Source organism: Acartia tonsa, chromosome 7 (assembly GCF_053477335.1).
Source record: "Acartia tonsa isolate MP-2025a chromosome 7, ASM5347733v1, whole genome shotgun sequence".
NCBI classification, from domain to species: Eukaryota; Metazoa; Arthropoda; class Copepoda; order Calanoida; family Acartiidae; genus Acartia; species Acartia tonsa.
The window spans coordinates 41,983,328-42,010,678 of NC_137266.1; the positions used below are offsets into that span (position 1 = coordinate 41,983,328).

Genomic DNA, 27,351 nt, shown 5'->3' on the forward strand with positions numbered 1-27,351 from the left:
TATGAATTGTGGTGCTAGATCGATTCCTAGATTTTAAAATTTTCATGATTTTTAAGGTTGCGTGATTTCAAAGATTTTCTGATTTCTCTATTTTATCAACATTAATGTTTATTGTATGACACTGCTTTTTAGTAATTTTTCCTGATTTATACTCATAATTTTTGAGCTTCGCTAATTATGGATGTTGTCATCCTTGTTTATATCCCTCCCGTCCTCGCCAAAAAGCACAAAAACATTCAATTAGGGTTAAACATTTTAAAAATTGACGAATGCTTCAGAACAAAGAAGGTTGGAAAATCTGATATTGATTATATAATGTGCATAAAAGATCCCCAAAAAGACCAGGTAAGAACTTATAGTGATTTCCCTCGAAGTATATATCGGACATTAAACCCCTACTCCCTTTCTTCGGTATAAGAGGGAACAGGATCAATGATATTTAGCAAAAATAAATCTTAAATACATCTTTGATAAACGTTTTATATAATTTATAATAACCAAGGATGATAACATCTATTAAAGCAAAGCTCTAAAAGCAGACGTAATGACAAACGAACATTAACACTTTTAGAGTGTCAGAACTTGATAAGCAGAATTTAAATTTATAAACCTAAAAAATGTATTTGAATTTGTTTTAAAGATTCCCTCTATATAAATTCAGGATATGGTTCCTTTATATGGCTTGATGCTATGCTTAAAACATTGTACCTTGTTAACATTATTTGAACATTCAAAAGAATAGGATAGTTTCATCGTAATTGCACAGTAGATTTTGGTTATTTTAGGTTAGGAAATGTTAATGTTTGCCCCGTAGAGTTAGAGCCTTCCGCAGTGGCTAGAAATAAGAAATACAACGGAACCCTGTACTTTTTTCTTTTTAAAAGCGAAGCTTTTCTATAATTAGGGTCGGTCCGTCCGTCCGTCCGTCCGAGATAGATAGCTTTTATTCGTTAATTTAGGCATGTTAGAATTGTCCTATCGATTTCAAACTTTGCATGATGATTCCTGTTGTAGTTAGGTACGATTTATAAAGCGTAGCAACTCTATAATCATAACCAGAATGTCCGTATGTCCATTTATCTAATTATCCGTTTGATCTGATTTTTGGTATATTGATTCCTGGAACAACAAAGATCAATATTATAAGCGAAGCAACTCTATAATCAAGCCCTTAAAACGTAAGTATGTCCATAAACATTATCCTGTATCAAGCAGTTTTTCAAAAAATTTACTTACAATTTTGCTTCGACTCTTATACTTTTATATTCTGATGATTCAGTTTAGACACTATACAAGTGTTAATGTCCGTTTGTCCTACCGTTTCAGTGCTTTGCTTTTATGGATGTTGCCATCCTTGTTTTAAATAGACTTTCTGGTAACGAATATGTGGTTAATAACTGTGACACGAATCACCAGGCCAAGCTCGAAATCCATAGAACAATTCTAACATAGCTTAATCACGATAAGAGCTAGTCACTAAGGACGGACGAATAAACCCTAATGATAAAAAACTTGCTTTTATAAAATATGACATATTTAGAATAAAACTTATTTTTTTATTTTTATCTTAAAAAGTTATAATTCAAACACAGGAAAAATGCCAAAGTGATCAAATTAAAACCACACCAAATGTATAGGTTCTCATCATCCAGAATAGATATTTATTGCCTCGTATTATAGACAGTTTTTCGCGGATATTGAAATGAAAAAAATATAAGGTTAAAACCAATTTTGTTATACCAGAGGGGCCAAATACCGGCTAGCAAAACTGATAATATTTTTATGATAATTTTCATTTCAATATTCGCGGAAAATTGTCTGTAATTCTAAGCTATACATGATTTTTAGTATGGCTGAGAACAGGTTCTAATCCGGCGGATATAAATCGGTTTGGAAGCCATACTGGAAAACCATTTACACGGATGACCAATTTTCTGATGCAAAAATCATCTTCTTCTGAAGAAAGAGAGCTGTCAATTAAAACATCATTAGTTTAAATATAACCTAGATAGATGATTAGTTGTGGAATAAGGTTTTAAATAGGATTCCTCCATCGAGAGTAGTTGAAAATATTTAATTTTGGTTTATTATTTAATCAGTTTATAATGCCCAATAAAAAATGACGTGGTTCAATACAAATGTCCAATGATAGGCCAGTATACATTTTACCATTGGTCATTTGTATTGATGACGTATTTATAGGTAATAATAATAATGTTGGTGCTTTCCCCAAAAAGCTGAGCGAAATATGAACAAAACACTTTCCTTATTAAAAATATATTTGAAATATTATCTTTATGCATAACCTTTGTGGGGCTAAAATTTACCCAATATAACCTAACCTAACCTAAGGTAAAGCACTAACACAAAAAATACCTGTTTTTTCAATTTATTTCAAAGCAGTTGGAGGAGGGTTTGTCCGGAACTTTTAGGTAAACTGCCGCAAGCTTTCTTTAAATGAAAAAAAAACGCATCATAGACAAAGAATTTAAAGTTGTATCTACTGTAAAATGGCAGTTAGAAGCGAATATCTTGACCAAAAACAGGCTCATATTATCTTCATTCACAGGGAAAGGTTGTGCAATCAATGAATATGTAAAATGTTATTCCCTTGAGAACTGAACTACTAAATGGTCTAGCTCTACGTTGTTTGAGATATAATTTACTGTCATCAACATCCCTTTTCATTTCATATATTTTAGAAATTCCTATTTAGCAAATATTAACCCTTAGCAGTCAGGCCCATTGCCGCACCTTAATCGGTCGGGGGGGGGGGAGGGGCGTTCAACACCTCCCTCCCCCCTATTATCTCAGCTCCTATTAGATCTAAAGGTTTAAAAATCCTCTGTTTGATAAGGAATGGTATAAGTGAGTCAATGACATATTTCGCTTCCTTAACCCTTTTATTTAACAGTCTTTGTTATGTGTCATCTCCATATTTTAAAAGTCACTCAGTTATAGCCCTCTCCACACAAAGATAATGAGATAGAAAAAAACGTATGGGGGAGCATTAAACGGCTCCCCCCCCCCTCCCCTCCCCCCCCCAACTGTTAGGGGTTAAAGAGCAACATTACATTTTAAAATAAAATATTAAATTACAGAATTTAGCAATACGTATAAAATAATATTTTACATCAAATTCAAATCATCTAAAATGTACAAATTATTACTACACAAAATTATGAAAGGCTATGAAAAGTATATTTTATTTGCAATATTTGATACATGTATATGGCAGCATGTTTCATAAAAAAGGCTACAAAGTGTGGAACTTGAGTGGATTATTGTATTCTAGAGTAGACACTACATTCTTATGGAGCTTTTTAGTAGCAAAGCTGCTTGAAATGTGAGTCTGTACAAAAAGGAAGGGTGGAAACATAAATTTCTTAGCTACTTTTCAAGATGACAAATGAAATTTTGTAAATAATCCCTGCAGCAATGAGCATTTTGTATATAACTTCTTTGATCTGTTTCTGTAATTTTCTGTTTATTTAACCTCTTTTATCTTTCATCCCTCTCTTAAGAATGATCACCAAACATCTGCTCAATAACATACTTTGTTCGTTTGTCAATCCATAATTTGTCTACACTGCTACTGATAGATGTTGACTTTGTTGTATTTTTAAAAAATAACATTTTATTGAAAGAAATAGGAGAGCTTTCTAAAAAACTAGATATCAATTTAAAAGCGTCACTCCACTTACGAAATAAATGCACTTTTAGATGAAGGAAAAATTGTATCAACATTTTTCAATAGTTTATTCCCTTTAGAGAGATGAAAAATAAAATTGGGACAAATGTTACTGTAAAAAACTTCTTGAGATAGAAAATATAAAATGACAGTTTTAAAAAAAAATAAAGTTTCAAAGAATATGCTGCTTTTTATTCCATTTTTTGCTTAATTTTCAGGGACTATTGTGTATATGTGTGTGTGTGTGGGTGTGTGTATGTGTGTAGCTAAAACTTGGACCTAAGTAGTTATGGAGTAGGATGAGATATTTTTGTACAGCCACCAAGGCCAGCTCAAGCTCCACGTTCAAGACCATTATGACTTGAAACGCTGTCTCATAGGAGCTACTTATTTAACCTAACCTTAGCCGAGTATGGCAGATGTCCCAACTCCTATATAAACTACTTAATTAACTCCCTTCTTACACAACCAAGGGAAAGTTGTGTGAATTTATTGTGTCTGAGAAATTTGACTTGCTACATGGGGACCAGAACTCGAACTCTCACCACCATAACTGAGTTGTTGTTAGTTAACTGTTCCTATTTAAAAATAAACTTTTAAAAGATATTTGTCTTTTTTCTTGTCTTTTAATGAATGCACGGAAAAATAGACTACAGTATTGAAAGGAATAAAGAAAAATTGGAAAAAAGTTTTAAAATTGATCATTATTTTTTTTTCAGCAAGTCTCAGGAGCAATTTATAAAATTGGTAAGATTTTTTTATGACTATTGTCCTTGTCTCTTCTTAGGAACTTTCTTACATATTATGACTAAAATTTTGTGACATTTTACATTCTTACAATTTTTTTATTGTGTTTATCTGTTTCTGTTTGGGTAAGTGGTAAGTTAGATTATGCTTTTTTGACCAAACTTGTATAAAACTATACCTATGCAATATGCTGCAGGGAAACGGGAATATTATTCTGACAAACAATTCTAAATGCAAAAATTTCCCTCAACCCCCTTTCTTTTTTTCTCCCCCTCCTTACCCACTTTCCTTTCAGTTACCAAAAAAATAAGTTTTACTCCAACTTTACTCCAACAAAATATTCAATTTTCGGCAATTTTAAATGGAATTAATTGGCTGAATAGCAGCCCCAGACTATATGTCATTTATAAATAGCTATGTTATTACCATCCAAGTTAAAGCATACTTGTTTTTAGGGATGTATGAAGATAATGAAGTTGGAATAACAGTTGATATTCTCAAATTATATCCTCAAGCTACTTTTATAGGTAACTAATTAATTTCATTTTAAAAGATTGCGTAAATTATTCTCAGACACGTTAGACATTATAATAAACCAGATCATTACATTTTGCAGTTACTTTATGGCAGTCCTAAGATTCTACCTTTCATCCCTTTTATTAATTATAGAATCTACAATCTAGATTCTTAAAGCTTTTTGATAGAGGATTCTGAACTCAAAATCCCATAATTTCATAAAAATATATGGTTGCAAATTGAAATGTGACCCAAATGATTTTATAATGTATTATGCAATTATTACTTCCTGGACTTGGATTATACAGAGAAAGGAATTACTGGAATGCATTGTGTGGAAAACCAACATTATGTACATCACAAATCTGCACAACCTTACATTTTGATGAAAATAATTATTACAATATAAAATATATATATTTTTTAATTATCAAAGTAAATTATACTTTTCTTAAAAACATGATGTCTAAAGTATCAGATAATGCGTGTTGTTTTAAAGAAAACTAGCGGCTACGTCCCTATAAGCCTTTAGGGGCACTTAAAGTAGAAGGGAGAAAAGTACACCCCACATTTTAAATTTCAGTTTTAAAAAGAAAAAGTAAAAAAAAAATATGCTTTGTTTTAAACCCCCCTCCCCTCTAATTTTGGAGGTTTAAATAGTTAAAAACATTCCCTGGACCTTTAAAAAGCTTTACAGTAAAGAAGAACATATCAGTTAAGCGATAAGTGGTTAGTTTGATCCTTTGCTACTTTATAGTATAGTATAATTTCGCAATAATCAAAATATTTTTATTTTACAAGACCTAAAAAATTTTACTTAAATTTTATTATCATATTTATGTATATACCTAGTTATCTCTTTTTAAAAAAAAATATTTTTGGAAATATAATAGATATAAATGACAATTTAATAAGAATAAATTAGTTTTTTTTTTCATATAAAAATGTTAAATAATAAAATTTATGTATATTAATGTATTTTTAAACACCCACCCCCCCTGCAGATTATTTTCTCTTGCTAGAAAAATCCCTTTCAGTTTACTTTTAACATCCAACTAAACTCAAGGTTGATCATATTATTTTCTTCTTTTTTTAGCAACATTTTCTGCCTTTATAGTTCTACAAATTTCTTTATTTTTACCTATCTTTTAATATGTAAATTAAATTAATATGATTTATGTCATTTAGACTGACGAGGGTGCAATGTCCACCGAAATATATTTCAATAAATACCTGGGAAGTTTCAAAGACTTTTTCACTCAGTGAATTTATCATGAAAAAAGTTAGGTTATGGAAAGAAGTGTTCAGTTAATTTTGCTATGTTTATCCTCATAGAAATTATAATTGCACAACACACTAAATTCCAAGCACAGTTCATTGCACTTACACAATATTCAATTATATCAATTATTTCATTATGAAAGGATGTTTCCTTATATAGGGTGTATAACAAAATAAGCTTCTTTATTATTCTTATTCTATTTAGATAAAAATTACTTTATTACATCATTTTAAACAATACAACAAATTTTGAAAATTTATAATCTATTCAGAAATACAATCTACTTATGTTTTATGTTGCAAAAAAGCTTCTAAATGTAAATTATTATAGAATGCAATTTAAAATATGTTCTATAAATATTTATATTTGGAAATAGTATTACCTAATTGCTTTTAAAAATTTAAGTTGTAAATCACTAAATCTTCTATTTTGCAAAATTTAACACAGTAAGTCAACCTAACAATAATATATTATTTTATTTCCACAAATTCAATTTATTATGATGGATCTGTGAAATTGCATATTATTTTTTGGTATTATCCTCCTAGAATTTTTTTTTTCAATATTGAAAATTTGAGTACCCCCCCCCCCCCCCCCCCCCCCGACAGCGAACTATGAACTCTGGCCGCAGCGCTCGGCTCCCTAGCCTGCCTAGCCGCAGCGCTCGGCCCCCTTGCCTGCCTAGCCGCAGCGCTCGGCTCCCTAGCCTAAAACCTAACCTAACCTAAAATAGTTGTTCGTCGGTAGTCGGGGGAGGGGGGTACAAAATTGAAAAAAAATTGAAAAAAAGTTTTCTAAGAGGATAACGCCTATTTTTTTCTTTGTGTAATTTTTTTCTTTTTCAGATTTAGGATCAAATATTGGAACCCACAGTTTAACTGCTTTGGCAATGAATACAAGGTAAGTTTTATTTGTAGAAATGCTATTCTTTAACTATTTTTTGTTAGTAAGTCAAGAAGTTATTCTAGTCAACCTTTATATAAGAGATATATAATGTCTGGGGCGGGGGAGGTGTCTGTGTGCCTCTAGCTAAAGATCTTGAATCTATTGGAATGATTCTCTAGAACAAATTAATTCTATGTGGTGTATGGTCAAGGATTGTGTTTTGTATTATTTGAGAAGAATATGAAATAAGTCTGGACAAAGATTCCCTTTCGTGGCAACGCCTCTTAAGGGATTTCGTCTATTTTCACAGTAGCTTTTCCCCTATTTCTAGCCACTGCGGGGGGCTCTAGCCCTGCGCGGCCAATTGCCTAACCTTGCAGGGCATTTACCTAACCCAACTTAACCTAACCTAATACAACCTAAAAAAAACTAATGTGAAAATACGACGAAACGCCCCTTAAGAATCGTTGTCACGAAAGAGACTATACCCAAAGATTTTAATAAGAAAATGATAAGTGAAGGCAGTACTTAGGATCTGAATGAAGTAAAAATAAGTTAATTTAAAACTAAGGGATTTTCATTAAAATAGTTTGAAAATTCTATAGGGATCGATCTAGCACCTCAAATAAAAGACAGATGGATAAAGCAATGTATATATTAGATTAGATATGTCATAGGAATCCTCACTAAAAATTTCAGCTGTCTATCATGAATACGAGCCGAGAAAATCACGTTTCCCCCATAGCGTTGCGAACTGACGGACAGACAAAGTGAATTATAGAGTAGCTTCGCTACTAAAAATAAGGAAAATAGAAAACAAAAACATACCCATAAATAAATGTAGAAACTATATATTATTTGCTTTTTCTGTTGGAAATTTCTAGAATGAATAGAAAGACAAATTAGGCATATAATGATATCTCATCAAATAAATTCATATATCACATTTTTTTTACATTCAACATCCTAGATTTTATCCTTTTATAAAAGTAACAGGATCTGTGTGTCTGTCTGTCCGCCTGTCCGCCTGTACCGAAGGATATTCATGCACACTGGACTGGTATGGTTCTCCTTTACAATGTAGCTTCTCATATGTCCTGGGAAGATTTATAGCTTTTTTGGGGGGGGAGGGTAACAACACCCCCTCAAGAAAAATCGCACCTAGAAAAAAATACTGAAATGATTTTTAAAGTACAGGTAGAGACCGCAATCGGCATAGAAGACATATTAAACCAAAAAATACAGACCTTTATGGGCGTAGCGGCTTGTAGGATTGTACATTATTATATATAAACATAATATACAATATTATAATGTAAAAAAACACTACATGATCATCCATTTCTAGAAAGAAAAAAAATACTTTTGATCTTTACAAATTATTATTTGATTTCTTCTTGTTGAACTTTACCACAAGCTATAAAATAAAAAAAATTGTGTACTGGATAGTTTAGAGGCCAATTTACACTGTTTAGTTTTAAATTCTTGTTTTATGTAAGTGATATTTTTTGTAAATACAATAAATTATTTAATGGATATTTTAGTAGTACAGCTATACTATTTTCAGTTTCAAAAAAAAATATTTTGAGATTGATTTCACAAAGTTAAAAATATTAATTGCTATACCAAGAAAAGACATATTCTGCATTTTCTCAGAACTTCATCCTATATTTGTTTCAAATTCTTTACTTATTTTTATTTTAGTGTGGTTTCTGTTGATCCAGTAGCTAAAAATTTAGCTTATATCAGGTAAACTATAAAGTAATGTGTTCCGTCTCTAAAGATTTGTTTCCTTCACTATCTCACGTGTTATTTTTTTATCTATCTATCTTTTTTAAATAGATTTCTCTAAGCTTTTCTTACTATCTAAAATTCAAACTGTTTGATGTTTCTCTTTAATTTCTTTTTACTTACATATTTTTTAAATTTTTTATATAATGCATTTTATATTATTTTTAGTTTAAGTGCCAATCTGAATAGAAAATCAGAAAATATTAGATTTATAAATAATGCAATCAGGTTAGATGCAATTTAAAAAAAAAAAAACTTTTTTTCTCAGCAAAATAGTGTTTATTTATAAATCAGATGTGAATTCTTAAAAAAACTGTTGCCTCACTAAAATTTTAGTGAGGCAAATTAGCCCCTCTAAATTTTTAGCAAGCCCCACTGATTTTAGTGAGGCAAATTTTTGTAAAGAATTCACTTCAGTACATAAAATTTTAGAAATGTTTATTGACTGATTTATAATATGATTTCAAATAAGTTTACAAATAGTAGTTTTTTAATAATTACCACCAAAAAAAGTATTTATGTTATCAAACAAGGATGACAACATTAAAAGGGAGTAAAGCCTAAATATCATAAATATAGGCAAAGGAACCAAGTGAGTTAGGAACAGAGGTTTAGAGGTCGTTAAAATGAGAGAGAGGTTAAGAAAGAAGGAATGACATATGTTAGAAAGTCACGAAACCTAAATAAATGACTATATCTATTACTGCATAGACCGGCTGACTGTAGGACCAAGTAAGTTTTGTACTCTTTGGTTATATAGCAGCTTCACTCCTAATGAATTGATTTACTAGATCCTCATATAATTTTAGTGATGTTCGAACAACATTATATGCAGAAGAGAATGAGCAAAATGAAGGTATAGTTATACTGCATCGTATTATAGACAGTTTTTCGTGGATTGTAATAGGAAAACTCATAAGATGAAGTTAAGTTTTGTCTGTCCCGAGGGGGATCCAATATATTGAAAAGTAGAGGTAGATAATTACTGGTATTTTTGCCTGAAGTTTGGACAATGCACAATCCAATTAAGATCTCCTAAGTTTTGGAACTAACAAATTGCAGACCGAAAATTTATGAAATTATAAGTTCATTGTCCCCTCCCTCCTTACTAGGATATAGCAACTACATAATCTGTAAGTCAAAGTGAGATAATTTAGTCATCCCTTTAAAATCTCCAATAATGAAGTGTGTCTATATTTGTACTAAAATTTCATAATAATTACAGCCAAAAAATACATATTTAGTGAATTTTAGAATGTACTATTGGTAAGTGTAGTACTATAGAATTTACTAATTTATTTTTTTTTTTTGGGGGGGAGGAAATTTTACTTCTGTACACACTCACTTACACAGACTGGCAGAGATCCTTTTACTTTGTTATACAGATTAATAAGTAATAGAGTAGCTTTGCTAAACCAAAAAGATGGATAGATTGGCAACTTTATATACAAAGTAAGGAACTATGTAAAGCTACCCTGGGAAGGAGAACCATATTGGCAAACAGACAGACAGACAAACATAATGTTACTTTATTATAAGGATAAGATAGTTGAGTTTAGGTTAGGTTAAATATGTTTAGTTTAGATTTTACATAGGTAATTAGGCTGCCACAATATTTTAAACTCTTGTAGGTGCAAATCTAGTAAAAGTGTTCTTAAATAATGATTTTTTAAAATTTTATTATAAGTGCTTTAATGTATTAACATCCAATAATTGTGTCTCACATAGTTTGTCTCCTAAGCTGGATCTTTAAATCGTTTTTATAGTGCGCTGAATCGGGGCGATTCAGAGGTGATTTGTAGGTGCGCTGGTGGTTAGCCACAGCGCGCCTATAAAACATTGATATTTAAAAGATTTTCGGCGCGGTGTTGTTAAATCGCTTGCGACACTCAATAAAATATCGATCCGCGCCAGTACAACTTTATTACATAAGCCGCGTCAGTAAGGCATTTTATGTAAAATTCCGTGTCAGCATGGTATTTTATATAAAACATTAATATATAATTTATTTTAAAAATAACTATAAAAATGTTTTCACAATAGTTTTGCAATAAAATATTAAAGTAATTTTAAAAAAATATTTATTTATTAAATAAATCACCCCGATTTAAACCGGCAATGCCACTCGGTGAGTGGCGTTGCCGCGCCGGGCCCGCGCCACTGCCCGATTCAAATCGCCCATGCAAATTCGATTTAAAGATTGATATTAATAATTTGATGGTGCGCCAAATGAATCGCCCCGGTTTAAATCACCTATAAACGATTTAAAGATCGAGCTCTAATCAGATGCAGGGAAAGATAATAGAAAATCCAACTCACCTAGATGATAATACAGGAAGAAAAGGGACAATGGGCTGTTTATTACGCTTGTCCCCAAAGTTTTATTCGTTTGCCTAACAATTTAGGTGATCTTTATTCAATTTTGATTAGTTGGTTACCTAAGTTAAGTGTCAATCACTAATTGTAATAAAAAGAAGGGATAGGTTTGTGTATCATCATTGGGGATTTAAATAAATTTATAGGACATTGTCTTATCCTGTTAGATCTACTTACTTATGATCATATCATAGAAAAAATAAAAATTTTAAGCCTAGCCTACTAAAACAGTACTTTTCTGGAAACCATTATTACACTTATAAAAACCAACAGTTAATTATTTAACCATACCTACTAACGTAGTCTGCCCCCTCCCCAAAGGCTTACATACCCCTGGCAAATCTCTGTGCACTTACCTAAATATCTTTCTCTGTTTAAGCTTTCAAATAGGATTTGCATATTTATAGAAGAATAGCCAGAAATGTATAAGTTAGTAAAGAAATATTTCAAAGTTACTTAACTAAATCTTAGGCATCCTATTATATAAAGCAATAAGGTTTTTTTCGTCTGAAGTTTAATATCTCAACATATACTGAACCAATAAGTTTTATGTAAGCTTCACAGTGGCCATGTGATGATTTTAGGCTATTTTATATTCAGATTTAATTTCTAATACATAGCCCCTGTATGCTAGGGGCATAGCATCTAATATGTGAGACAGAAATACTTTTCAATTCTAATAAATCATGAGATAATTTTTAATGCCTTAAAACCATCCTTATGTGTATATATTCTAGCGTTTAGGCACTTAGCGTATAGGGGAGGAAGGGGAGTAAATTAGTACAAAGCCATCCAAGAACTTGAATTAAATAAAATAGCATTGAACCATCCCCATTAGTATGTGAAGCTTTCCTTAAATGTAAGACTCAATTGGTTTTGTTGTTATCGAGATCTTAACGTTCAAACAAACCAAAAACCTTAACTATTACTTACTAGGATATATGCGTATGAAGATATAAAATTTATAAAATATATTTCTTATTATAGGATAGCTAGGGTAGAATTATCTATCTGGTGAATCACCTTATCTATTTCTGTATATTTTTCTTGCTAATTAGTGTAGAACTTTTTAACTTTTCTAAGTTTGGCCACTATTCATAGATTCATTAAGCGTTTAAACTTTCAAGCTAGCTTTACATTTCCTATAATATTCGAAGTCTATGCTTTCTCTCATAATGTCTAACTCTAGCGACCACCAACCTATCCTCCCTCAGTATTTTTAAAAATAGTATGAAAATAAGGAAGGAGTTAAATTTTTTGTTGTCTTTATATCTAAGCACAGCAGGGCCTATACCTGCAACCTTGCGGGTCTTTCTCCACCTAATATAACCTAACCTAACAAGACCTAAAGTAAACACCAAAAACTTATCCCCCAACCGCTTCTTCACTTATATAGATTTAATTTTAAAGAAATTGGGTTTGAGGGGGGGGGGGATGTTCTATGCTCCACTATGCTTTATGAGGGGAAAAACCTTTGAAAAACCTCTAAATTATTATTTTAAAAAGAACCTTTTGCTACTATGTCGGATAAGTGTCAAAAATACGTAACTAGAGTAGGGGGGATACCTTGACAAAAAATAGTCGCAAATATTACCATTCACAGTTAGCATTTTACCGACAAAGGTTGTTCAATAAAATAGTTGGTTGTCTAAAGGATGTTACTTCAAGGTATTAGGGGTACCAGCCTTACATTTATTTAAAGGAAATAAACAGTTATAAAGCAGTTTTGTAAGGGCACCGATTCATTGTCAGATATCTGAAGGATAAGACATTTGACGATAAATAAAAGTAACTGCCCATAGAAAATAAACAAAATTATCCCTTTTCTTGTAAAATAATATTTTTATAGTTAGTTACTGTTAGTTTGAACCAACCAATCAAGCTATGAGAAAAGTACCAAAGTTTTCAGCCAGCTAATTAGAGAGAATCTGGGACCCTGATAATCTATACTACATTGTCCCCTCCCTCCCTGATTCATGGTGCATAAATTACAATGGTTTCAACTTTATCTGTCTGAAAAGTTTGAACATATAAAAACATTGGTGGCACATAGTTTATATAACCGTTTAATTCCAGTTACAAGTGGCTTTTACACAGTTTTGATTTACCCACTCTTAGTTTTATACATTGAATGAGTTTATTTTTATTTATTTATTTTTCGTTTTAATTCATGAAATCTAATAAGAAAAAGAAACATTATTGATTAAATCATTTAAAAGCAAAGGAGACTTTATCTATGTATGTTTCTTAATATGTCCATATGTTTATTTTTTAATATTTTTTTTATGTTATAGCGTTAAAACGTTCTTGTTTTTAAACTCTACTTTGTGCATGGTTTCAAAGATTCTTATTCATATAAGATATTAGGGTATAGTTCCTTTCGTGGCAACGCCGCCTCTTATTTTTACAGTAGCTTTTCTCCTATTTCTAGCCGCTGCGGGGCCAATTGCCTAACCCTGCGGTGCAATCACCTGACCTAACCAAAAATAACCTATTAAAAGACATTTTGAAATTTTGAACAAGATTCACGCGGAAATGGGGTATTCCTATCCAGTTATTTGTTTAGGAATGAATATTTTTTGCCCGAGCGAATAAATGATGGATCGATAGCTCATCATTTATTCATCATTTATTCGGGGGAAAAAATGACTACCTCAGGGAGAAAAAAAGAATATTTACATCCACTATTCAAGGGGTCGTTTATGTGAGAATGATATTTCACCAATGAGAATATTATTTCACATTTCTGAATGCAGTTTTTAGTTCCTATGTATATTAAAAATTACCAATAGTCCATTTCCTTGAATATACAGATTTCAATAAAAGGACATTCATACAAACTCTCTAAAAATAGCTTAAAACCATGTTAGGAACAGTAAAAAACTTATATAATGCTTCAGTCAGACATACGGAAAGAGATACGTAGGGCTAATGTACCACCTCTCAAGGAAATAGCCTAAAACCTTGGAACCTAAAACCTTAAATTTCGTTCTTTTTTCCATCCATATGGAATTACTCCATCTAATCAATAACTTTCGAAGTAAGAGGGGGGTTATTTCTATTAAGGACTAACCTATGATGAAAGGTTATAGAGTATCTATGAAACAAACCAGGAAATACATTTAAAGAATAGATATGATCTAGAGACATACTCCCTAAATCAACCTATAGGAGAACAGTGGAGGTACAATCCAGACATGGCATTGGTTAAAATTGTGTACAGATTTTGGAAGTAAAGGGAAAAAATTTGTCATTTTCGTTCGCATAAATAGTCGTATTTCTTAAGAAAATTGTGGGTAAATTATATCGTGTAAAAATTTATTTTCTAGTATAGTGTGAAGTACATAATTTATTATTTAATGTTAGTCTGCTAGGAATTTCCTTTTTAATTTTAACGAATTTTGGAATCAGATAGACCATCTAGATATAATTTGTCTATTATTTAAAGGAAGGAATCAGATATATAATATTTAATTCATCAGATAACTAACTTTTCCTCTTTCTACGAAGGTCAAAAATAAATATAAATACATTATGTTTAAAGCAGAAATGTTAAGAAGGGAGGTGATCATCCCCCTACACCTCTTACACCCCTCTTAATTTCTGTTGGCTTTTTAAAAATCAGCCTCCAAGAAAAATTTTGAAATCTATAGTACAATTCAAACATTTAAAATCAACAAAAATATGTCCGCTACAAGCGGACAAAATCACCCTAATTATAGAAAAGCTTCGCTTAAAAAAAACATAGGAAACGTTAGAAATATGTAGCAAGAGTGTCATAAAAATAAATTGTTAATTTTTCAGGTGGAGTTGTTTTTATCAACAACAAACAAATTAAACAGGTAACAAGAATAGTTATGTCTTCATCGCAGCGCAGCAATGGCAATAATGTCCAAAAGTAACCCGCGACCACGGCTTAGCACGTAGTGCCGTAGAGGAGGTAATGAGTTCGAATCTCGGTTCAAACCCGTATTACAGCTTGAGACGCGAAAATGGTACCTAATGTCAGATAAGCGTCATTGATAGTAATATATGGGAAACTTATTACCTTGCAGAGTTGGGGGACTTTCAGACATGTCTGCAATATTAGTTATTAGGTACTAACTAAAAAGATATTTCACTACGATGTTATCAGCCGTCCGTCCCCTTAGGTATTTTTTAGTAAGAGGTGTAATAACCAGTTAGTAATTCGATTTTGTCAGCCACGACCATAAAGTATAAAAAAGACATATACAGAATAGCTTTACTCTATCAAAAATTGCAAAAGTATTTTGTTTTTTCTTCTTTTCTATCTTACATTTACGTTAGACTTAACTCTTTGATGGAATTTTTTAAAAACCTCAGATTATGTTTTTCTCCATCCGTATAAAAAGTAACAGGATAACTGTGTTTCTGTCTGTGTATACCAAAGGATCTTATAAAGCACTGAACCGATATAGTTCTTCTTTACAATGTAGCTTCTCATAGGTATAGGGAAGATGTAGCTTCTAGGGGCGTAGACAAGTTTTTTTTAAGTAGTTCGATGTTTGCTACATTGAGTAGGGGTTCTAAGAAATATTGAATTGGCCATTGGCGTTAAAGCTTTTTGAAATAGTTCTATTTGAATATTATTTCTTGAAGAAATGTTTTAATGCTATCAAATTATTCATTTAGGCCTAAAAAAGTAACAACTATAACAAAAGCATAAGTGACAAACAAATTGATATAAACCCAGAACCACTTCATTATGCAATCTACATTTTCCTGGATATTTTGTCTAGGGTAGTCCATAAGTGTACAGCTTTACAGTACATTGTTTATATTTGTTAAAGCAACATGTATAATAAAAGAAAAAGATTCTTTTTAAAGTAAAATGCTTATATTTCAATCAAAATCTATATTTTTCTATTTTTTACCGATCCACTTCATTATGCAAATCAAAAGAAAATCAATGGGAAAACGTTTGTTTTGCACTTTTCTCCACTTTTAAAAAATAATTCTGATAAAATAACAATTTTTTAAGGGATTTATGCATTAATTATAATGAAAAACAGTTTAAGGTAGATTTTAATGATTTTTCTAAATAAGAAAAAATTGAAAAAAAGAAATTCTATCCCTATCACTTTAGAGGACAGCTGCTGACCCCCAGTCTTATGGATGAAGCTAAATACATGTTAAAGATAAAAATTACCCTGAAAAGTATACAAAAATGTTTTTTGATGTGTTAAAAAAATCCATTTTAAAATCTTGATTTTGAGGATGATGGCCTTTAAGATGCTCTTACTGGTGGTGAAGGTGAGCTAAATGTTAGCTAAGTGCATGACCATTACAACAACTTGTCTATTAACCTATGTACCATTTTTTGTAGTTATAGCAGCCTCCAGTGGAGCCTCTCGACATGAAATATAACCATTATCTAAAAACTACATTATTTACTTTATGAATTTTAGTAATTAAAATTGCAATTTTTTTCTTTTTTAATATTGCTTGGCTGGAGGCTGCTATGACTACAAAAATTGGACCATAGTTCAATATATAAGTTTTCATCATGGGCATGCACTTTGATAACATTTTGCTCACCATCACCACCAGTAAGAACATCTTAAAGGCCATCATCCTCAAAATCAAGATTTTAAAATGAATTTTTTTTAACACATCAAAAAACATTTTTGTATATTTTTCAGGCTAAATTTTATTTTTAACATGCATTTAGCTTCATCCATAAGACTAGGGGTCGGCAGCTGTCCTCTAAAGTGATAGGGATAGAATTTCTTTTTTTCAAATATTTCTTATTTACAAAAATCATTAAAATCTACCTTAAACTGTTTTTCATTATAATTAATGCATAAATCCCTTAATAAATTGTTATTTTATCAGAATTAATTCTTAAAAGTGGAGAAAAGGGCAAAATAAAAGTTTTCCCATTGATTTTCTTTTGATTTGCATAATGAAGTGGATCGGTAAAAAATAAAAAAAATATAGATTTTGATTGAAATATAAGCATTTTACTTTAAACAGAATCTTTTTCTTTTGTCATACGTGTTGCTTTAAGAAATATAAACAATGTACTGTAAAGCTGCACACTTATGGACTATCGTAGACAAAATATCCAGGAAAATGTAGATTGCATAATGAAGTGGTTCTGGGTTTATTTCAAATGGATATAATCGTCTACAAACAAATATTTTAATCAAAAAGTTTATCCATCTCGAAGAGCAGAACAATTTTGTCATAGTTATATGAAAGGGATTTAAGGATATTTCACCTGAAGATTATTCTTCAATAGGTATTTTTGTAAGAGACCACTAAAGCAATAAACTGTAAATTAAATGATATTTTGGTGTATTCCTTCAAGAACTGAAACCCCTTGCACTTATTTTTTTTTTTAGAAAAACTGAATATAAGGGAAGGGGAGGTGTTTTTTCCTATGCATTACTCCTGTGGCACTTCGTATTGCCCAAAAACACCTAAACAACCCATTTTAAAATCTATTTCAATGTAAGTGGTGGGGGATGAATGGGAGTTTTAGGTCTTAAACTAGGAGCTTTTAGGGAAACCGCCGAATTTTCTCTGAAAACAAAGTTTAAATTTTACTGAAATGGCTTATAACTCCGTGACTTATTTGAGTGTATGTTTTGAAAACAAGACAAATTTTTTTCTCATGTTTTTCTTTCAGTTTTAATTTCTCTAGAGTGTGCTTTTATTGGCTTCCTTAAAGTACGCAGAGATAGATAGATAGAAGCAAGGACATCCAAGCAATTTATTTTCAATGGGGGGGGGGGGGGGAGGAATAAGGAAAAATTTATACACAGTTTGTCAAATTTACTGTGTAGAAAGAAATTACCCTCCCTCTCATTTTTTTTTGTGGGGGGAGAAATTAAAAAACTCATTTGGGGTGTTAAATATAAAAATTAGCTGGATTAAAAAAAAGAACTAAGATCATTAAGCCATGTAAATTTTAATTTGGGAGGGGGGGGGGGGGTTGGTGCGTGGTGAAAATTGTAATATAGTTTTAAAATTTTAGGAGGCCCAAAATTTCTTTTGTGGCGGGGTTAGGGGGAGGGGTATTTAGCATCCTTTAAAGCAAACCATTGCCATCCTTGGATACACAAGTATACATAAAAAATAAGATTACTAGATGATGCTATTGCTAATGTTTCAGGGCTTAGAGACAACATCCATAAAGCTAGAAGATCTACTGGACTATTTGAATCCGTCAACAGCTGTTCTTAAAGTTGACGTAGAGGGACATGAGTGTAAGGTGAGTGAGTCAATAATATGTAATAGGAATAACTTATAGACCATAAGTATATAGAAGTACAATAAAAACGAATTTCAATAGTAGCAGAGCTTTTAAATGATAAGCTAACAATAAATTTAGAAATAGACAGCGAAATATTACAAACCACCTTAGATTATATGTAATAAAAAAGAAAAAATGGGCCGTTTTTTGCGGGGGTCAATCCTTTTTCAATGGTTGATGTTTTTGAATGGAGGGAAAAACCGATCTTTCCATGTACACAGACGGACAGATCATACTACTTTTGTTAAAGGATTACAATTTGAATGAAAATAAATGTGTTTACTTTTTAGGTTCTAACAGACTATCTATTAAAGAAAAACAAGGGAACAGCAAATAATTATTTATATGCGAAGCCATAATTGGGATCAGTCCGGTAGTTCATACCGAATCGCCTCGCCACCCCCCCCCCCCCTCCACTCACGATCGTTAAGGGTTAAATTTGCCGCCAAATTAAAACAATCATATGCCTCCTTTGTCTGGACACATCTATGTTAAAAAACATGATTGGTTCATTTTGGCGGCAAATGATAAATTCAAAAATAATAACGTATAATGGTTCATTTTGGCGGGAAACACAGAAATTCAGAAATACTAAATACTTTATTATTGAATTTTTTTTTAAATTTAAGCTGAATTTTTAAAAAAAATCAATATTGCTGTTATATTTACAGAAAGTATATATTCCCTATATCCTAATGGAATGGATGGTTATATACCTAAACATAAACAAGGAATGTACAGACATTGATTCTTTATTAGAGGTAAATATAATTGTTGAGTAGCTGCACTCTCCGATCTAGAAATTTTGTCTCATAAAATTCAATCTAATAATATGAATGAAGAAATGTTTTATTTGTATTATTTCTCCAACTAAAGCTTTATCATAAGAAATTAATTAATTCAAAGAAAGCTTATTACACGAATGAAATAAATTTTAAAAAATTGCCAGCAATATTTTTATCTACGCTGTATTCCTATTGTTTATAATAAATGATGATAGTTCTGTATTTATTTAACTTATATTTATCAGGCAGCTTTTAGTGATTAATAAAAAATGACGTCAAACAATATAAATGACCAATGATAGGCCAGTATACATAGTAATTGACCATTGAGTAAGTGTATACTGGCCTATCATTGGTCATTTATTATTAGACATAATAAGTTGCTTCTTCAACTTGTTAAAAAGCTTTGTTAAAGTCAAGATACCATTAAGTAACCTATAACATGAGCAAAACTGCAAGGAGGGAGGAGAAATTTGAACTGTAAATTACACTGGTGTCAAAAACTTTGGGTACTTAAATTGAATATTTGATTCGTTTGTCCCATATCTATCGCTGTTTAAACAATTCAACCATTAAATTTAATTTTCCAGAAGGGATAATTTTGTCATTATTGGGAATGTATAATCAATTATCAACCATTGTCTTATACTTGACAAAAAAAGCTATCAAAAGAAAACCATATAAAAATCTTTTAAAAAGTTAGTAATAAGTCTCAAGATAAACAGTAGAAAATCAGATAACAAGATAGCAAATATCTAGATATAAAATGTACATAATTTGTAGAATGCTAGCTGTAGAAAGGAATCTTTTAAAAAGAATTTTAATCAAGTTACCTAAAATTTATCAAAGATTGTTTAATAGAAGTAGACAATTTCAGCAAAAATTATATTTAAAATATTGAATTTTGAGGATAGCGGAAGATGTAAGGAAAATAGCTTAAAACCACCTTAATATATCTATAAAGCTAACGCTTACCTGAAAAGTACAACCAATTTGGACCTGCAATTTCCGATAGCTTTAGTTGCAGACCAAAAAAAAACCTTACTACTTTATATTACAGGATTGATTAAAACTTTTCGAGAATTTTAAAATAAAATTTTACTACCTTATCCTAACCACTTTTATAAAATATCAAAGTTTAATTTGTTGAAATAACTTTGTTCTTGAAGTTTAATTCTTGCATTAAAATTTAGTTGCAACCTATTACAAATTATAAAATTGTAGTGGCTTTTAAATTAATAGCAACACTATTCCATAGATAGGGAATGTACTTATGCAAAAAAAAAATTTTAATTGTTAATCAGAAGTTTAGGTATCCTTACATTAACAAATTCAACATTCAAGAAATTTTTATTAATTACTGAAATAGATGATACTTCATATAGACATAATTGAATTTTAGGACTTTATAATAAAGCGGCTAAGCTTATAACATAATACTTAATCGTCCTAGAAAACAATATATTAAAATCCTTCTTGAAGTAATTATAAAGCTTTCTAAATTGTACCTAACTGTAACAGAAATTGCAATTCCAAGTTCGAATTTGATAGGACATTTTAAACACGCTAAAATGAGCAAAAATAGCTATCTGTTATTAACGGATCGAAAAGTAAGCGCTAATTATAATTCCTTTAACTCGAATATTTTATGATTTTAGCATTTGTAAAACAATCCTTCCCGTTCTGTCATACATCATTGAGAATACTAACCCTAAAGTGTAAGATACCATATCATAACTCTTATGGATCTTGTCTTCTTCGTAATTTAAATGCTATTTATGGCTATGTGCATAGTAGACCAGTTCAATTTTTCACGTTTTTCTAATAGGTAATAGTATAAAATGTCTATAGATATGAGCACTTTTGTAACAATGACAGTAACTACTTAATCAACTGAAAATGAATTAAAAACAAATCCTAAAATTAAATAAATTGACAATATATCAGCATAATGTTGCGGTCCTTTAAAAAATCTGAACTATTAAATCTTATATTTTTTCATTCACCTTTTTGCTAAAAAAAAACAACCTATACTACAATTAGATACTTTTTGTGTTTATATTTCATTGTTTATTCAAAAGTACTTGAATCTATTTGGACAATGATTGTACTTTATACTTTGTAGATAAAGTTACCAATCTATCCATCTTTTTGTTCATTAAAGCTACTCTATTACTTATAATTATGAATGTAATATCCTTATAATAAAGGGAAAGGATCTTTTCTGTTTGTGAGTGTACCGAAAAATTTCGCTAACCGCTGATATGGTTTTCCTTTACAGTGTAGCTTCTCATATATTTTGGGAATGTTTAAGAGTAATCACAAAAAATTCTAAATATATATAATCTTGATATTTTTAGGTAAACAGAAGATCTTCACAAAACCTCTAGTTACCATTTAAAGAGCTTTAATACTATTAAAAGTCTATGTAAGAAGTAAAGTTACCCAGGGATAGGGCAATAAACAAAAATTGATATACAGTCCAAACGAAGATAAAAATCAGTGGTTAGAATGTTTGGGTATAGTCCTTTCCACGACATATCTCCATAAGGAGCGATTCTTCGTATTTTTCACAGTAGCTTTTCTCCTATTTCTAGCCCCTGCGGGGGGCTCTAACCCTGCGGGGCCAATTACCTAACCCTGTGGGCAATCACCTAACACAATATAACCTAACCTAACCTAAAATAACCTATAAAAAGCCATTTTAAAATACGAAGAATCGCTCCTTATGGAGGGATGTCGTGGAAAGGACTATACCCGAATGTTTGAACAGTTAAAGCAAGTTATTGAACCAACTAATCAAAATTTGATAAAGTATGGCCAATATTTTTAAAGCCAATGTATAAAAACTCTGGGTACCAATATAATTTACAGTCCAATGTCCCTCCTCCCTACTTTTTTTTCTTCATTATTTCTTGATTCTTTAGTAATGAAATGGCTCAAAAATGACTATATTGTCAAAAAACATTATTTTCAATTCTTTTTATTGTAAATATTTTAATTCCTGTGGAAACAATGGTCCTTGTAAGTTCTTTTGCATCAAGAGTTTAGCCAAACATTTGTCAAGTAAACTTTTTTTTGTGCACCAATTACTTGCTATTTGATTTATTAGTTAGAGACCAGCTACAATAGAGATAGGCAGAAATAGAGCAACAGATTTGTATAAAAATATTAGATTTTGCCCTCCTCCAAATGAAAATTTAAACTCCTTGAGGGAGCAACATGCACTAACAAATATTTGGGTATGCCATATGAACTCCCCTGATTGTATTTACTGCTGCTATGCCGACACGTGAAACTAATAGTTTAAGATGGGGGGATGCCTTAACCTATATAGGGGTGCATCTTATTACAATGTACTGTGAGGATTCTCAGACAAAGGTCGTATGTTATAGTTGTCTGTTAGGGTAATAGAAAAAATGGAAAGGACAATTGATTTAAATAAATCCTTTAAGAGATCACATAGAGTTTTTTCTAGGGATATGTATAAAACACATTACACATTCTAGGAGTTAATATTTCTATTGTCTGGAGGAAATGGTAGAAAGAGAAGGTTTTGGAAAAGTAGATTATATTCTTACATTACTACGATTGTCAAAATTATGATTTGTGTTTATTTAGTCAATGAAAGTGTTTTAAGGAAGGGCATTTGATTGAAAAAGAAAATAATTTCTTTAAACAAATATATTTATAAATAACATAGTATCTAAAAACATGTACTAGAAATAAAATAAAAATTATTGTAGTTTGCGTTCATTAAAATTGAAATTCGAGTTCCGATAATTTCAAAAATGTTTTGTAAAAAATAGTAGAATCAATGCAATTTACTATTATTATGCGCTAAAAATTGACATTATTCTGCTATTTTAATGCTTTGATAGAACACCAAAGTAGATCAAGTGCAAATGAAAATTGTCATGCGACCCTAGTGGTGTTTTCACATAATAACTAAAAATCATATCAACAAAGCTACACCTGGATTAATATTTTAAAGTAAAATCATCTTAACTTTTAGGGGGGGTGGGGGCTACCCATTAATATTAATTATTATGGCATTTAAAACAAAGATTATTTATTTAAAGAGTAAGTTTTAAACCATTTCTTTTAATAGGTAGTTATAAATCTATCTCAACCATAACATTTGAAATTAGTAACTACTGCTGCTTCATAACGAAATATATTCTAAAGAAAAAAATCTTCATTATCCATCACAACTCTTAATGAAATGAATCAAGATTATTTAGCTTGGTCCGTTTACTTATGAGTCCCTATAGTTGCTCAATTGTATGGACAACAAAATCCTGTAATTTTTAGTAGCCCAGGAATTGTACAGAAGTCACGGTTAGACCCTCAGATGTAAAAACTTTATTTTAGTGTTTGGCCAAAATGACTTAGCAATTGTATCTGTAAGTACGTCTAATAACACCCTTTGCTATTTTTAAAATCCTAGAAAATTTTTTTTGCAAGAAAATTGCATAAATTAGCAACCTTTTTTAGAACCACTACATAACTTGAGTTTTAAAACTTTTTATATAAAATCCTTTTTACAAAAAATATCAAAAATTACTTAAAATTAAACCTGAAAGAAAAAAATCTCATTACACGTGTTAATTTGCATGTTTTAGGTCTTTTTTTGAGGAAAGTATAACTTCCACATTTTTGACAATAATTATATTTTTTTAACATTTCAAAGTAAAATATAATAAAACTTAAACGATTTTTCTTGAATTATCAGTTGAAAATTTCATCAAACATGCAATTTAAGTGATGAAAATTTAATAAAATCATTTTTTGAATGTTTAGAATTACCAATTTTCTACATTTAAAACAAAATGTTAACAAAATTTAAAAACATTTTAACATATAACTTCAAAAATCAATAACATTTTATAAAAAGATGTTTCAAAAAATAAATCATTAAAAGGTATTAAAATGCATTTGAAATTACTTAAAATTAAAACGAGAACATCTTTTTACACTGTATTCTGTGTAATAGAGTTTAAATGACATGATTAGTGAATGAAATATTTCCTAAACTCATTAAGCCTTTTTGTGACTATATTAAAAATAATTTATTTTGTTTTATATATTGTTTTTTTATTCAAATATTTGACAAAATTTTCCCTACGTCAATAAAATAAAGTCAGTTTTTTACTGTTTCCTGGTTTTTCTTTATAATTATAACAATTAAATATAATATAAATCTTCATTATCTTTTATTTGAATTATCATACACATTAAAATGTAAAGTATAAGCTAGAATAGCACTTTTTTCAACAAATATTTTAATGACATTATATCAAAATAATTCCTCTTAAATATCACACAACATATGATTGGGAAGTATAGCCATTTCTTGGAGGTATAATATTTACAAAAATACCATTAATTCTGTTTTTATCAGAAGTTAAAAAAATTAAACAATTCTAAAACAATGGTTGGCTGTCAGATAATAGTACACTAAGACTACGGCTCTGTTCCATTGAAATAACGTTGCAAAAAGAGGGGTTCTGAAAGTAATCTACCTAATTTTTTTTAAAGAACCAACAAGTACTGTCAGTATCTTTTTTCTTGTAATCTAGCAGACAATCAAATCATAACACAATTTTCATGATAAAATATTCAGGTTTCTACTTCACATTTTAAAAAATATACTGATCAATAAAATGTTCAAAATTTTACTTTGTACTAATTGAAAAAATATGTTGTAATTCTTATTTTAAAGTTACATTTTTATCCCTGACAAAATCATAGACGACTTTTAAAGGCATCTTATCTAAACTTTTTGAAGAAAAACTTAAAAACGTTAATTAAGTATGAAAACTATTTTCTTCGATTTTTCTGAAGTTATTATCGCATTCTATGGGTTTTTTATTATCATTTACTTATATCGAAAGTGCCAAACATTGTACCCTAACTTATTCATTTAATAAAAAACCAACCGTGAAGTATATAAATAAATCTTAAAAGATGTCTGATTTTTTTTTTTTTGTAAAACTAACAATGCATTTCCACGGATAAAAAATAAAAAATTAAAGATTAGATCCAGTTTTGTTGGCCCCGAGTTTCCAAATACCCAAGACATCAAAATTATTATCAAACTGATTTTCTAAACATTTTTGAAAGGGGTATCAGAGATATATTCTAACACCAGTAGAATCATAATTCAGAGTTAGAAATAAGAATAATAACACACATGCATTTTTATTAGGATTTTGAATTTTAATTTCTTTTATTCAGTTGGCTGAATGTTTATGTTTTTTCCTTTTGGCGTAATATTGGGTTAGAATAAATAGTAAGTTAAAAGTTCGGACAATTATATTTAAAACCAAATGATATTTAACAAAAGTACCCAAAGTAGCCAATAAATAAGATAAAGTAATTATAAAACGTTGGATACCAATGTCATCTACCAATGCCCCTTCCTTCCAGGTAACTACAAGAGTCACAAACATTTGTAGAAAAGTTTTAATAATATCAACAACAAAAATACATTTTATTTATTTTTTAGGGTTTCCGGAAATCAGGGTATGCTCCATATGACACAGTTGTTAGAGGACCTATTATTGGAGAAAGGTGAACTATTAGCCCAGCTACTCTATTAATTCTAGCTATTGTCTGTCCGAACCTTTTAACCACATGAGAACATTTAGTCATTAAATTTGAATTTATAAATCCATTACTTCCTTTTATTAAAAGTCAAAATTTAATAAGATACAAATGCACGATCTAAAAATGTGTTACTTGACTTCTTAAAACAATAGAATTAGTTTATTTTCTCTTAAATTTAAGTCACTAGTCAGCCTAAAATATAATATCCCCTTTGCCTTAACTACTAATTAAGCTGTTTTAGTAACTATAAAAAAGTGTATGAATGAAAAAACTTTTGGCCGAAGCATCTCGAATGACATCATTTTAGTCCATTATTCTTATATGACTTCATTCGGGATACATCGGCCAAAGCACTATAAAGAGCTTCCTAAAAGTGGGAAGGAGAGGTGTATGAAGGTGTCAACACTTCCTAAACAAGGAATTAGTAACTGACTTCCATTTTTTATCTCTAAAATGTTTTCAACTTTGTGGTGAAATGATGTGCATACTATATCTAGATTACCCGTCTGACCCGAATTTTCGTCAAATAAGGAACATTTCTAGCAGACGAAATAATTGTTTACTTAAATAATTGGATTGTTTTTAAAAAATCAGACTCGCTAATCGCTGGTGAGGCAAAATTGTTTTTGAGAAAAATCCTCTAAAATCACTTTAAAAATCTAAAAAAATTAAACAAAATCTTATGTTAATAACCCTTTTATGATTTTATTTACATTTTTTAGATATTTCATGCAATTTTGGAGGATTTTTCACAAAATAATTTTGTCTCTTCAGCGAGTAGCGAGCCTAACTTTTTTTACAATCTACCTCTGTTTTGAAGCTTTAACATTTCAAAAAATTCACGACGAAATTTTTGGGCAATTAAGTCTGATTCAGCAAAATAATCTCTCTACTTGATGTGCAAGATTCTGTAACCCTTCAATATATTTTGCACCAATTGGACGTAATCCTTTTCTTTCGCAGGCTGATGAACCCGTGGTCGAACGTGTTGTGGGTGCACAAAGATGCTAGCAAAATCAATCTCTCCCCCACTCCAATGGATGCTATGAGAATTACCTCACTTGATGGTTCTAGCATTGTATTCTAATTTTCTTTTATTAGCGGATTTCAATTTGTTAAGTTGGAACTACATACAAAGTGTTTTCTGTAGTGCTTAGGATTATTCATTGTGAGTCTTCAATTTTAATTTAATTAGTTTTAAACTAACGGATACGCCCCTAGAGGCCTCTTGGAACATTTGAGAGAATTTGGGATGGGGGAAGTCTACCCTAAAATTTAATTGTTTTTTTGGGGGGGGTGTAACAAAATTATATTTGTTTAAGTTATTAATTTATTTTAATGTTATTCCAACACAAAAGACGACATTTGACTTCACATTTTTGTA

The 27,351-nt window shown here is 30.3% G+C and overlaps 1 protein-coding gene and 1 long non-coding RNA gene across 2 annotated transcripts; both read left to right on the forward strand.

Annotated features, from left to right (window-relative positions):
• The first annotated feature begins 276 nt into the window (after positions 1 to 276).
• Positions 277 to 18,929, forward strand: LOC145324034 (uncharacterized). Its single transcript, XM_080166664.1, has 10 exons — positions 277 to 345; positions 4,411 to 4,438; positions 4,894 to 4,965; positions 7,082 to 7,136; positions 8,826 to 8,870; positions 9,081 to 9,140; positions 9,722 to 9,768; positions 15,093 to 15,130; positions 18,430 to 18,528; positions 18,861 to 18,929. The coding sequence occupies exons 1-10, from the start codon at positions 316 to 318 to the stop codon at positions 18,927 to 18,929; spliced, it is 543 nt and encodes a 180-aa protein (XP_080022790.1). The 5' UTR covers positions 277 to 315.
• Positions 18,930 to 19,245: 316 nt separating this feature from the next.
• On the forward strand, positions 19,246 to 27,203 carry LOC145324322 (uncharacterized). The gene is made up of 3 exons (XR_013881241.1): positions 19,246 to 19,331; positions 25,867 to 25,931; positions 26,931 to 27,203. It is a non-coding gene; the product is annotated as an uncharacterized LOC145324322 (long non-coding RNA).
• The last annotated feature ends 148 nt before the right edge of the window (positions 27,204 to 27,351 follow it).